We start from the raw sequence: 14,536 nt of genomic DNA, 5'->3' as shown, positions 1-14,536 counted from the left end.
GGAGTTGCAAGTCTAAAAGAACTCAACTAACAGTGTGCACAGGAGCCTCAGAAAAGATTCAAGATTATATAAATACAAACAGGCTTTGCAGATTGACTCCATATAATGAAATGAGGAGTTAAAATCCACATATTCATGGGCAAAGACTTAAGGGATGAGATAAAAATTCATTACTCTTTTGAAAATCTTTGACATCTCGGATCAACCTACATCAAAAAGGAGCATGTTTTCTTATGGCTTTTTTTCACACTGGGGGTCATTTACTGACAGTTAACATGCACTAATGCTATTAACACATATTATTTGTGTCAGGGCCCATTTTATGTAATGGGCCTTGCATACTAAAGGCATTAGTGCACACTGGGGCCAATACAATTAAGTGCACTCAGGTCTTATGCAGAGCTAGAATAGCTTTAGCATACAATTTTGTGGGCATGTGATGCAGAAAGAGTTTTCTGCACACAAGCTAACCCTGTGCAAAGCCTAGGGTTAGACACTGGTGCTCAGCATATTTAAAACAATGGTAATAAGGCTAATTAAGTCAGCACAGATGCAGAGAAGTCTGCAGAAGAGTGAACGGCTAAGCACAATGCCAAGGCCTTAATGACTTGGTATTGGCCTCACCTAGCACAGCTATTCTTAAAGTCAAAGTATGCATAAAATACCTGCAACTTTTTTCTGACTTTGAAGCAGAGGGTGACCTAAGGTGAGGTGTAGCACTTCACCTCAGATCACTGACCCCCAGCAAAAGACCTAGACTCTCCCACCCCAGACTCCAAAAATATCGTTGACCCCATAAATGACCCTCTCCCAGGCTCTGAACCCTCAACCACAGAGGTCATCCCCCAGTCTTCCAACCCTTCACTCCCTGGCACCCAAAACAAAAAAATACATGGTAGTCCAGTGAACTCCAACCCCCTGTGGCCTACCTGAACCCCACAGATCTGCACACACATTTTAACTTAGGAATAGGAGTAATGCCCACTTGCTCCTGCCTCTGCACTGCCATATTAGAAAACAGTGGTGCCCGACTCATGTAGTGAATCCCAGGATGCACTGCAAAGGTCAGGTGCCACCATTCTGCATGATGATGACATGAAGGCAGGAGCAAGTGGGCCTCTCTCCTGCTTCCCAATTTTAAGATGCATGGGGGGGGGGGGGGGGGGGGGGGGGGGGGAATACAGGGCAGTTGTTGGGAGGGGAGTCAGGTCCACTAGACCAACATGGATTCTATTTTGGATGTTGGAGGATGGGGGTTCACTAGACCACCATGGTGTTTTTTTGTTTTGGGTGTTGAGAGGGGGAGGGTGGATCAGGGAGGTCCATGGGAAGACAGGAGGTCCATTAGATCACCAGGGATTCTTTGGGGGATTGCTTGTGGGAAGTGGGGACATAGAGTCCAGTGAGATGTTTTTTTTTCTAATATCTCCCTTCCTGTCAATGCGTCAGCCAGTTCTCGCTCACACACTGACAGAAAGAGTGGCATTTTACATTTCAGTGTAGCACATGGTTGTATGCTATCGTGGAAGTGTAGGCTGTTTTTTTTCCCGACAGCATATACTTTTTCATGCAACAGTAATTTCATTCTATTTGCTAATTGGATTGGAGAGCTATAATTTTGCATTAGGCTTGCGCTAGGAAGTTGTGCGATGTCAGTGTTGATAGTTATCCTCTTCTCTTTCTTACTTTACCTCATTATTGCATAGTAATTCTCTTGTAGAGAGATTATGAGCTTGACTGAAACTTCCTGTTTCTCGAAAGAGAACAACAGAGGTTCTACAGTACTTTCAATCCTAGCAGACTAAAGAAGTGGGAGGTCACCTTGGGATGAGATATGGGACCTTCAGCGCTGCTGCTGTGCTTTAAGGCTGATTCTTCATCTATTATGTTAGCTCAAAATTTTAGTACCAACCTAGAAGAGTTTTTCATAGCAGCTCTGACAGTGGACCACATCCCGATGAATAAATATGCTGTCGAGTAGGTCTCCCATGGGCTTGTGGCATATTGCACACTGTATAGACAAGAAAATACCAGATTAGCGACATGACCCAAATTTCTCTTGCAAAATCTGGGGTTGATATTAAAAGCGATTTAAACATACAGAAATCACTTGTCTGGGGCTAACCAGGCATATCCAGCAGCACTTAACCATATAGTACCATTGAAAAAGCCCGGTTACCCCCAGATTCTATACAGAGCAACTTGAATTATGTGCACAGGTCAGGTCATATTCTGCATTGCGCATGCAACTTAATTATCTTAACAAGCCAATCAGTGCTGATAATTGTCAATTAACAAGCAATTATTGACACTAATTGGCTTTAATTAGAATTTACGCACACAACTTAAGTGTATTCTATAAAGTACTGCATGTAAATTCTAATGCATGAAGATGAAAAGGAGGTGTGGCCATGGTGTGGAATGGGTGGATCATGAATAGTTCTTAAAATTATGCACGCTATTATAAGCAAAGGGGATGCTAGGAATTATTAGGAAAGGGATGGTGAGTAAGACTGAAAATACTATAATGCCTCTGTATCACTCCATGGTGCCATATATAGAATCTAGCCCTTAGTGCCTAAGTCAAAATCAGCTACTTTGTGGGCATTCTGGGGGAGCAATCGGCACTTAGCAGGTTAAGTGCCGATATTCAGCACTTAACCGACTAGGAAAACTGCATAAACAGGACCACATAGAACAAAGGCCCATCTGTATGTGGTTCATCATAGCTGATTAGGTACAGCGAATGCTACATACCTGTAGAAGGTATTCTCCGAGGACAGCAGGCTGATTGTTCTCACTGATGGGTGACGTCCACGGCAGCCCCTCCAATCGGAACACTTTACTAGCAAAGGCTTTTGCTAGTCCTCGCGCGCTCATGCGCATCGCGCATGCGCGGCCATCTTCCCGCCCGAACCGGCTCGTGTTCGTCAGTCCCATAAGTAGCAAAACAAAGCAAGGGAAGACACAACTCCAAAGGGGAGGCGGGCGGGTTTGTGAGAACAATCAGCCTGCTGTCCTCGGAGAATACCTTCTACAGGTATGTAGCATTCGCTTTCTCCGAGGACAAGCAGGCTGCTTGTTCTCACTGATGGGGTATCCCTAGCCCCCAGGCTCACTCAAAACAACAACCATGGTCAATTGGGCCTCGCAACGGTGAGGACATAACAGAGATTGACCTAAACAATTTACCAACTAACTGAGAGTGCAGCCTGGAACAGAACAAACAGGGCCCTCGGGGGTGGAGTTGGATCCTAAAGCCCAAACAGGTTCTGAAGAACTGACTGCCCGAACCGACTGTCGCGTCGGGTATCCTGCTGCAGGCAGTAATGAGATGTGAATGTGTGGACAGATGACCACGTCGCAGCTTTGCAAATTTCTTCAATAGAGGCTGACTTCAAGTGGGCTACCGACGCTGCCATGGCTCTAACATTATGAGCCGTGACATGACCCTCAAGAGCCAGCCCAGCCTGGGCGTAAGTGAAGGAAATGCAATCTGCTAGCCAATTGGATATGGTGCGTTTCCCCACAGCCACTCCCCTCCTGTTGGGATCAAAAGAAACAAACAATTGGGCGGACTGTCTGTTGGGCTGTGTCCGCTCCAGGTAGAAGGCCAATGCTCTCTTGCAGTCCAATGTGTGCAGCTGACGTTCAGCAGGGCAGGAATGAGGACGGGGAAAGAATGTTGGCAAGACAATTGACTGGTTCAGATGGAACTCCGACACAACCTTTGGCAAGAACTTAGGGTGAGTGCGGAGGACTACTCTGTTATGATGAAATTTGGTGTAAGGGGCCTGGGCTACTAGGGCCTGAAGCTCACTGACTCTACGAGCTGAAGTAACTGCCACCAAGAAAATGACCTTCCAGGTCAAGTACTTCAGATGGCAGGAGTTCAGTGGCTCAAAAGGAGGTTTCATCAGCTGGGTGAGAACGACATTGAGATCCCATGACACTGTAGGAGGCTTGACAGGGGGCTTTGACAAAAGCAAACCTCTCATGAAGCGAACAACTAAAGGCTGTCCTGAGATCGGCTTACCTTCCACACGGTAATGGTATGCACTGATTGCACTAAGGTGAACCCTTACAGAGTTGGTCTTGAGATCAGACTCAGACAAGTGCAGAAGGTATTCAAGCAGGGTCTGTGTAGGACAAGAGCGAGGATCTAGGGCCTTGCTGTCACACCAGACGGCAAACCTCCTCCATAAAAAGAAGTAACTCCTCTTAGTGGAATCTTTCCTGGAAGCAAGCAAGACACGGGAGACACCCTCTGACAGACCCAAAGAGGCAAAGTCTACACTCTCAACATCCAGGCCGTGAGAGCCAGAGACTGGAGGTTGGGATGCAGAAGCGCCCCTTCGTCCTGTGTGATGAGGGTCGGAAAACACTCCAATCTCCACGGTTCTTCGGAGGACAACTCCAGAAGAAGAGGGAACCAGATCTGACGCGGCCAAAAGGGAGCAATCAGAATCATGGTGCCTCGGTCTTGCTTGAGTTTCAACAAAGTCTTCCCCACCAGAGGTATGGGAGGATAAGCATACAGCAGACCCTCCCCCCAGTCCAGGAGGAAGGCATCCGATGCCAGTCTGCCGTGGGCCTGAAGCCTGGAACAGAACTGAGGGACTTTGTGGTTGGCTCGAGATGCGAAGAGATCTACCAAGGGGGTGCCCCACACCTGGAAGATCTGTCGCACTACACGGGAATTGAGCGACCACTCGTGAGGTTGCATAATCCTGCTCAACCTGTCGGCCAGACTGTTGTTTACGCCTGCCAGATATGTGGCTTGGAGCACCATGCCGTGACGGCGAGCCCAGAGCCACATGCTGACGGCTTCCTGACACAGGGGGCGAGATCCGGTGCCCCCCTGCTTGTTGACGTAGTACATGGCAACCTGGTTGTCTGTCTGAATTTGGATAATTTAGTGGGACAGCCGATCTCTGAAAGCCTTCAGAGCGTTCCAGATCGCTCGCAACTCCAGAAGATTGATCTGCAGATCGCGTTCCTGGAGGGACCAGCTTCCTTGGGTGTGAAGCCCATCGACATGAGCTCCCCATCCCAGGAGAGACGCATCCGTGGTCAGCACTTTTTGTGGCTGAGGAATTTGGAAAGGACGTCCCAGAGTCAAGTTGGACCAAATCGTCCACCAATACAGGGATTTGAGAAAGCTCGTGGACAGATGGATCACGTCTTCTAGATCCCCAGCAGCCTGAAACCACTGGGAAGCTAGGGTCCATTGAGCAGATCTCATGTGAAGGCGGGCCATGGGAGTCACATGGACTGTGGAGGCCATGTGGCCCAGCAATCTCAACATCTGCCGAGCTGTGATCTGCTGTGACGCTCGCACCCGCGAGACGAGGGACAACAAATTGTTGGCTCTCGCCTCTGGGAGTTAGGCGCGAGCCGTCCGGGAATCCAGCAGAGCTCCTATGAATTCGAGTTTCTGCACTGGGAGAAGATGGGACTTTGGATAATTGATCACAAACCCTAGTAGCTCCAGGAGGCGAATAGTCATCTGCATGGACTGCAGGGCTCCTGCCTCGGATGTGTTCTTCACCAGCCAATCGTCGAGATATGGGAACACGTGCACCCCCAGCCTGCGAAGTGCCGCTGCTACTACAGCCAAGCACTTTGTGAACACCCTGGGCGCAGAGGCGAGCCCAAAGGGTAGCACACAGTACTGGAAGTGACGTGTGCCCAGCTGAAATCGCAGATACTGCCTGTGAGCTGGCAGTATCGGGATGTGTGTGTAGGCATCCTTTAAGTCCAGAGAGCATAGCCAATCGTTTTCCTGAATCATGGGAAGAAGGGTGCCCAGGGAAAGCATCCTGAACTTTTCTTTGACCAGATATTTGTTCAGGGCCCTTAGGTCTAGGATGGGACGCATCCCCCCTGTTTTCTTTTCCACAAGGAAGTACCTGGAATAGAATCCCAGCCCTTCTTGCCCGGATGGCACGGGCTCGACCGCATTGGCGCTGAGAAGGGCGGAGAGTTCCTCTGCAAGTACCTGCTTGTGCTGGAAGCTGTAAGACTGAGCCCCCGGTGGACAATTTGGAGGTTTTGAGGCCAAATTGAGGGTGTATCCTTGCCGGACTATTTGGAGAACCCACTGATCGGAGGTTATGAGAGGCCACCTTTGGTGAAAAGCTTTCAACCTCCCTCCGACTGGCAGGTCGCCTGGCACTGACACTTGGATGTCGGCTATGCTCTGCTGGAGCCAGTCAAAAGCTCGTCCCTTGCTTTTGCTGGGGAGCCGAGGGGCCTTGCTGAGGCGCACGCTGCTGACGAGAGCGAGCGCGCTGGGGCTTAGCCTGGGCCGCAGGCTGTCGAGAAGGAGGATTGTACCTACGCTTGCCAGAAGAGTAGGGAACAGTCTTCCTTCCCCCGAAAAATCTTCTACCTGTAGAGGTAGATGCTGAAGGCTGCCGGCGGGAGAACTTGTCGAATGCGGTGTCCCGCTGGTGGAGCTGCTCTACCACCTGTTCGACTTTCTCTCCAAAAATATTATCCGCACGGCAAGGCGAGTCCGCAATCCGCTGCTGGATTCTATTCTCCAGGTCGGAGGCACGCAGCCATGAGAGTCTGCGCATCACCACACCTTGAGCAGCGGCCCTGGACGCAACATCAAAGGTGTCATACACCCCTCTGGCCAGGAATTTTCTGCACGCCTTCAGCTGCCTGACCACCTCCTGAAAAGGCTTGGCTTGCTCAGGGGGGAGCGCATCCACCAAACCCGCCAACTGCCGCACATTGTTCCGCATGTGTATGCTCGTGTAGAGCTGGTAGGACTGAATTTTGGCCACGAGCATAGAAGAATGGTAGGCCTTCCTCCCAAAGGAGTCTAAGGTTCTAGAGTCCTTGCCCGGGGGCGCCGAAGCATGCTCCCTAGAACTCTTAGCCTTCTTTAGGGCCAAATCCACAACTCCAGAGTCATGAGGCAACTGAGTGCGCATCAGCTCTGGGTCTCCATGGATCCGGTACTGGGACTCGATCTTCTTGGGAATGTGGGGATTAGTTAGAGGCTTGGTCCAGTTCGCCAGCAATGTCTTTTTTAGGACATGGTGCATGGGTACTGTGGACGCTTCCTTAGGTGGAGAAGGATAGTCCAGGAGCTCAAACATTTCAGCCCTGGGCTCGTCCTCCACAACCACCGGGAAGGGGATGGCTGTAGACATCTCCCGGACAAAGGAAGCGAAAGACAGACTCTCGGGAGGAGAAAGCTGTCTTTCAGGAGAGGGAGTGGGATCGGAAGGAAGACCTTCAGACTCCTCGTCAGAGAAATATCTGGGGTCTTCTTCCTCTTCCCACAAGGCCTCACCCTCGGTGTCAGACACAAGTTCACGGACCTGTGTCTGCAACCTCGCCCGACTCGACTCCGTGGAGCCACGTCCACGATGGGGGCGTCGAGAGGTAGACTCCCTCGCCCGCATCGGCGAAGCTCCCTCCACCGACGTAGTCGGGGAGCCTTCCTGGGAGGCGACGGCAGCCGGTACCGCATGCGGCACCGACGCCGGAGACCTCACGTCGGGCGATGGGCCAGCCGGCGCCACGCTCGACGGTACCGGTGGCGCAAGCACCGCCGGTACCGGAGGGGTAGGGCGCAACAGCTCTCCCAGAATCTCTGGGAGAACGGCCCGGAGGCTCTCGTTCAGAGGGGCTGCAGAGAAAGGCATGGATGTCGATGCAGGCGTCAACGTCAGAACCTGTTCCGGGCGTGGAGGCTGTTCCGGGCTGTCCAGAGCGGAGCGCATCGACACCTCCTGGACAGAGGGTGAGCGGTCCTCTCGGTGCCGATGCCTACTGGGTGCCGACTCCCTCGGCGACCCAGAGCTCTCGGTGCCGACACGGGAAGGAGACCGATGACGATGCTTCTTCGACTTCTTGGAACGAAGCATGTCACCGGAACTTCCCGGCACCGACGAGGAGGACGTAGAATCCAACCGTCGCTTCCTCGGGGCCGAGGCCGAAGGAGGTCGGTCTCGGGGGGGCTGTACCGCAGGAGCCCTCAGGGTAGGGGGAGACCCACCCGAAGGCTCACCGCCACCAGCAGGGGAATGGACAGCCCTCACCTGCACTCCAGACGAAGCACCACCGTCCGACGACATCAGCCGACGAGATCCCGGTACCACCGACGTCGATGCAGCTGTCCGATGTCTCAGCGCCGATGCAGAGGGCCGATGCCTCGATGCACTCGATGCACTGGCGGCCGAGGATGAAGGTCTGGACGCTGAAGACGTCGATGCACTCGATACCCCCGGTGCCGATGTCGACGAAGAGCCCGAGAACAAAACGTTCCACTGGGCCAATCTCGCTACCTGAGTCCGCTTTTGCAAAAGGGAACACAGACTACAGGCCTGCGGGCGGTGCCCAGCCCCCAAGCACTGAAGACACGACGCGTGCCTGTCAGTGAGCGAGATGACCCGGGCGCACTGGGTGCACTTTTTGAAGCCGCTGGGAGACTTCGATGTCATGGGCGGAAAAATCACGCCGGCGAGATCAAAAGTCGAAATGGCGGAAAAGGCACCCGAAAAAACAAGGGGAAGAAAACTTCGACCCGAGGCCTAAAAGCGGCCTACCCCGACGACGAAAGAAAACTTATTGGGGCGAAAAAGCTAGAAATAGCGGGGGGAAAAGAGACTGAAGAGTCTCTTTCCACACACAGAATGGTTTATTTTTTTTTTTTTTTGAAAACAACACGAAGGACGCGCGAGGTTGACTTTGCGGGGCACGACACGGCGAAAACACGACCGTACCGAGCGCGGACAAAAGAAGACTGACGAACACGAGCCGGTTCGGGCGGGAAGACGGCCGCGCATGCGCGGTGCGCATGAGCGCGCGAGGACTAGCAAAGGCCTTTGCTAGTAAAGTGTTCCGATTGGAGGGGCTGCCGTGGACATCACCCATCAGTGAGAACAAGCAGCCTGCTTGTCCTCGGAGAATGAGTATTGCACTTAATCAGCTATACTTTATCTAGTCACATATGCCTGAATGTTCAATGCTGGTACCTGGACATGTTCCGGCATTGAATATCCAGGAATAAATCCGGAGGTGGTTAGCAAAATGCTGAACACTGCCAGCTGAATATCGGGCCCTCTATGTTTTAAACTGATAATCTAAAAAAAAAGAAAAAGCCAGTTCCTGGCTACTCTCAGGGTTATAGATTGGTGTTAAGGAATCCAATTCTACAGTCATCTTAACTTTATGTATATAGGGCCATATTCTATATATAGCATCTGAAAAATCCGTGCGGAACAAATTTCCAATTAAGTGTATTCTATAAGCAGTGCCTAGATTTAGGTGCGGTATATAGAATATGCTTAGTTGATATCCCTGCGCCTAGAACTATGAGCATCCATTTACACCAAGGAAAACATGGCATAAATACCAGCGCGTAGATTTAGGCACAGAGGGCCAAATTCTATAACAGTGCGCGTAAATTTTGGAATGCCCACAAAATGCCCATTTCTCCACCTATAACCATGCCCCTTTTTGGCTGTGCACATTAGAATTTAGGCGCACTGTGTTACAGAATGCACTTAATGAATTGTGCACGTAAATTCTAATTATTGCTCATTATTGCTTATTAAGCCAATTAAGTTACGTGCATTATTACACTAGGCATGATATATAGAATCCATGGGATAGTATTTGCTTTAAAAGTACTATTCATTAACAGAGGTCCTGTGGAATTTAAGTACATATGCTGCCAACTCCTTTATTTCAAATATACCTCTTTTCAGCTGCTTTTCCTCCAGCCTTCCAGTTTGCTGTGAACTACAGGCCTGATTTGCTAAAGATTTTCTTCTGTGTCTATGGGGAAAATGTTTAGTAAATCACATCCTATCATTGCTTTATTCTCCCCTTCAGCTAGGAGGAATGAATGTGCAATCTCTTTCAGAAATGATGTTTAGATTATCCACCTCAAAATGTTATTTTTATTTATGTTCTAATAAATAGTGATTTATTACGCAAGAAGAATGCATTTGTTTCAGTCATATGTTGCTAGAAGGTGCTTTGGTCAAAAATAAAACGCACCATTGTTGTTAATATTTGAAATACTTCCATCCCTGCTTTTGGTATGATCTCATGCTTATATTAAAGTCTTGATATACCACCATATCTGGCAAGCAGGTGAAGGCGGTTTAAATATTTAAATTTATGTCAAATTTTGTATTTTTCATAGTAGTATTTTTGAACGAGTGGTGGTAGTATGATAAAGACTATTGAGTGCAATTATCGAAATCTTGGGAAGTGGGCTGGGGCTAGAAAGCTAATTGAGGGGGAGGGCACAAGGCTGAAAGTTTGCCTAGAGTGCCCAATACTCTCAGAATGGCCCTAGATATTTTGTTTTATGGTTTGCAAACTTTGCTGAACTTAGTAGAACTTTACTGTTACAATGAGCATAACGGATGCTAAGTAAGATACTTGTTTTGAGGAAGTAATGCTCTTTACCTTGAAGCAGTATTCATGGCAGTAAATATTAAGATGATCCAGGATGATCTTAGCACAATCATTAATTTCACGACCACAGTATGTGCAGGGACCTTCACCTGACCTGAAGACATGAATAAGGAAGAAAAAAGTGAGCATGAGGTACTGAGAGAGAGGAAGAAAAGGTAATGCAGAAAATAGCCATATTACTTGCTCACACAGTGCTAATGCTTTATTTAGTCTTTACTTTTGCAGCATGCAAGGGGATTTTACTTTTAAAGATACTAGTAAAAAGGTCTCGCTGTGCAGTAAAGGGTCAGAATCCTCTGGTGCACTATGGAATCTCACTGGATTCTGCCTAGGTTATTTATGGAGGGATTTGAAAGCTATCTCTACTCCATGTACCTAGCACTAAATCTTGCTTCCCTATCTGCATCCAAGCTGACATGATTATGTTGTGGCATTTCAGTATGGTGGCCATACAGTTTGCATGACTGGATGGACATGTCAGATTGGCAAATACCCTGAGCTGATTATGGTGTTTACAGATATTTCACCTCTCTCGCATGTGCAGTTCAAGCGTACAGTAATGAAAACGGCATGCAATGTCTTCACTGCAAAATCACAATAAAGTTATTTATTTATTTATTCATTACATTTGTACCCCGCGCTTTCCCACACATGGCAGGCTCAATGCGGCTTACATAGTAACAATATAAAGAATTACAAAGTCGTAAGAAGAATATACAGTTTGTAGTAAATGCAATATTAATGGGGTTAACAGATAAGTAAATTGAACATAGGAGGAATTGGGTGCAGAAGGAAATGAGCGTTGGGAGGTAGGCGTAGGAAGATGGAGAGGAATGGATATGGGGTAGCAATAAGGATAATGGGAAACATGGTCAATGTATAAACAATCGTCAGTAAGAATCATGTGGGCAAGCTTTGGTTAGATTGAATCATTAGGGTAGGCTATCTAGTTAGGACATCGTTCCCCCCACCCACCCCTTTAACTCTTCAAATAGTAATAATTAAAAACCAACAAAAACTGTGTTCTAGTACAGCAGTGGAGTGAAGCTCAGTTGTGCTCTACTTTAAAAGCTCGGGTCTCAATTCATAAGCAGAAGTAGGGCAATGGAGGGAGGGGGTGCTGTTGTGGCATCCACAGGGTAAAATAAAGAAGTTGCAGCCTTACATTTGTTCTCATTCTCAAAGAAATAAACATTAAAGAAAAACAAAGTGGCTCCTTCACAACCAGGCAAGTTTAGGATCTATTATTTCAGAGTAGGGGCCCTGTTTACGAAGCTGTGCTGTAGGCGCGATAGCAATTTTAGCGCACGGTAATACTAGAGACACCCATATATTCCTATGGATGTCTCTAGCATTAGCGCACACTAATTTTTAGCATCTGCTAAAAACGCTAGCGCACCTTAGTAAACAAGGCCCTAGATTTATAAACAGCTAGTCTTGCCAAGGCAGCAGACAAGTGGGTGCTTCACATTTCTATTTATGAAATTAGGGGGGTATGGAAGGTATGATTAAGTATCTTACTATAAGTCTAGTAAAGTTCCAACATATATCTGCCAGAACAAGTCACTTTAAGTCTTACTTATGAAGAACTTTTTTTTCCAACCTTATTACTATACTACTGGAACCCAGCCCATTTCCTCAACAATGAAACGGACCCTAGAAAGGCTCTCTTGTAAGTGATTTTTTGTCTCTCCCCTGCCCTCCCCTCCATGTCCTGCAATTCTCCTCTTCCCTGCCCTCCCATCCGTGTCCCATGATTCTCTCCTTTACTATCCTCCCATCCCATCCATGCCCATCAATTCTCTTCTTCCCTGCCCTGCCCTCCCCTTCCATTCCTCCCTCCCTTCCCCTCGATGTCCCGCGATTCTCTCCACCCCTCGATTTGTACCTGAACGTTCTCTGGCTGGCTGGCAATGGCTTCCGTTCCGTTCCTAACATCCCTCCTGATGTTAGCTCGCCTCCAGCGTTCCCTTCCCTCTCACTGTTCCGCCCTCTGATGTCATTACGTTTTGAAGCGAGGGCGGGGCAGTGAGGGGGAATGGAACGCTGGAGGCTGGCTGACGTCATCCGATGTTATGAACCCAGGCAGCCAGACAGCGATGGAATGTTGGAGGTGCAAATTATTCTAAAGGATGTGGCACATTACAAATAAATATCCTGTAATGTGCAGTGGAATTTTTTTTTTTGCAGAGACAAAAAAAAAGGGGGGGTCCTTTAACTAAGCTGCGGTAATGGGGGGGGGGGCCTGCACTAGCATCAGTGTGTGTTTTTGATGTACGCTGAGGCCCCCTTTTACTGCAGTGGGTAAAAGGCTTTCTCTTTTTTTAGTTAAAGAAATGGCCGTACAGTAAGTGAACCACTTACCACATGGCTGTTTCAGGAGGGAGCACTTACTGTTCCTGCGCTAACCGGTAAGCATTGGCGCTATAAAATTAGAAAATATTTTTGTAGTGCCAGAAATGGCGCGAGCTGGGGATGGTGACTACCAGTAGCCTGGCGGTAGTTCTGGATTGGCGAGCAGCCAGCCCATTGCCGAACGCCAACTCTTTAGTAAAAGGGCCCCTCATAGAGTACAACAGGATCTTTCATTCAGTTAATATGTACTTTGGTCAAATTGCTTGGTCTGAATCTTATACGGCATTTAGCAAAAAAAAAAAAATACTCTCTCTCTCTCTGTCTCTTTTGCAAGGGACATCAGGGTCACACACAAGTTTTGGAAATCTTTCCTTAAGGATGATTTTTCTCTCCTAGCTCACGTATTGTCTTGCCCTTCCCAGTGAGAACACAGGGGCACTTTTACACAGGCGCGCTGAAAAATGGCCTGCAGTAGTGTAGATGCGTGTTTTGGGCGCACGCAGAATAATTTTTCAGTGCACCTGTAAAAAAATGCCTTTAAAAAATTTTTGCCAAAAATGGACGTGCGGCAAAATGAAAATTGCTGTGCATCCATTTTGGGTCTGAGACCTTACTGCCAGCCATTGACCTAGCGGTAAGGTCTCACGTGGTAGTAATCGAGCGGTAATGGTCTACGTGCGTAAAATGCCGATTACCGCCGCCACGCCAGCAAAATAAAAATATTTTCTGGCGGGCATGTGTCAAAAATGAAACTACTGCAAGGGCCGCGCGGTAGCCAGGCAGTAACTCAAAATTGACGCACACTGGGAACGCATAGGCACCTACGTGGCTTAGTAAAAGGGCCCCTCAGAGTTACAAACCCCAGCATGATTTGAAATGGAACATGTACACAGTTTTGATCAGCCTGTCCATAGTTGTATAATGGTAATACTATTGCTAGATGCAGTCTTACCTCCTGGGTGCACTGCTGTATGGAGTGCTAAAGTTACTACTGTAGGAGTCTCTTTCAGTGTGATCAGTGAGATATCCTCCATTGTTGCTAATGGAGAAGAAAGGAAAAGATCAATATTTACAGTAAACTGAGCAAAACAATACAGTATGTACTAGAAGCCAAGAAGTTAGGATTAAAATCTGTTTTATTGGATACATTTTTAAAAACACATAGGAAGACAGCTAGTTCAGGTAGTTTACATGGAGAAACCTTGGACTACTACCACTACTATTTAGCATTTCTATAGCGCTACAAGGTGTACGCAGCGCTGCACAAACATAGAAGAAAGACAGTCCCTGCTCAAAGAGCTTACAATCTAATAGACAAAAAATAAATAAAGTAAGCAAATCAAATCAATTAATGTGAACAGGAAGGAAGAGAGGAGGGTAGGTGGAGGCGAGTGGTTACAAGTGGTTACGAGTCAAAAGCAATGTTAAAGAGGTGGGCTTTCAGTCTAGGTGGCCAAGGATGGGGCAAGACGTAGGGGCTCAGGAAGTTTATTCCAGGCGTAGGGTGCAGCGAGACAGAAGGCGCGAAGTCTGGAGTTGGCAGTAGTGGAGAAGGGAACAGATAAGAAGGATTTATCCATGGAGCGGAGTGCACGGGAAGGGGTGTAGGGAGCGACGAGTGTGGAGAGATACTGGGGAGCAGCAGAGTGAGTACATTTATAGGTTAGTAGAAGAAGTTTGAACAGGATGCGAAAACGGATAGGGAGCCAGTGAAGGGTCTTGAGGA

The 14,536-nt window shown here is 48.2% G+C and overlaps 1 protein-coding gene across 11 annotated transcripts in view; it reads right to left on the bottom strand.

Moving 5' to 3' along the window:
* The window catches only part of ZNF185 (zinc finger protein 185 with LIM domain), a 209,575-nt gene that overhangs the window by 1,921 nt on the left and 193,118 nt on the right, over positions 1-14,536 (bottom strand). For all 11 annotated transcript variants that reach the window (XM_030209148.1, XM_030209154.1, XM_030209156.1 and 8 more), the window contains 3 exons: positions 13,763-13,849; positions 10,447-10,549; positions 1,913-2,011 (listed from right to left, as the gene is read on the bottom strand). In XM_030209148.1, coding sequence (XP_030065008.1) covers positions 1,913-2,011; positions 10,447-10,549; positions 13,763-13,849 — 289 coding nt within the window. The remainder of the gene's footprint in view (positions 1-1,912; positions 2,012-10,446; positions 10,550-13,762; positions 13,850-14,536) is intronic.

This window comes from Microcaecilia unicolor, chromosome 7, assembly GCF_901765095.1.
Source record: "Microcaecilia unicolor chromosome 7, aMicUni1.1, whole genome shotgun sequence".
NCBI lineage: Eukaryota > Metazoa > Chordata > Amphibia > Gymnophiona > Siphonopidae > Microcaecilia > Microcaecilia unicolor.
Note: the sequence above shows the minus strand (reverse complement) of the source record. Positions and strands in the feature narration are given on the sequence as shown.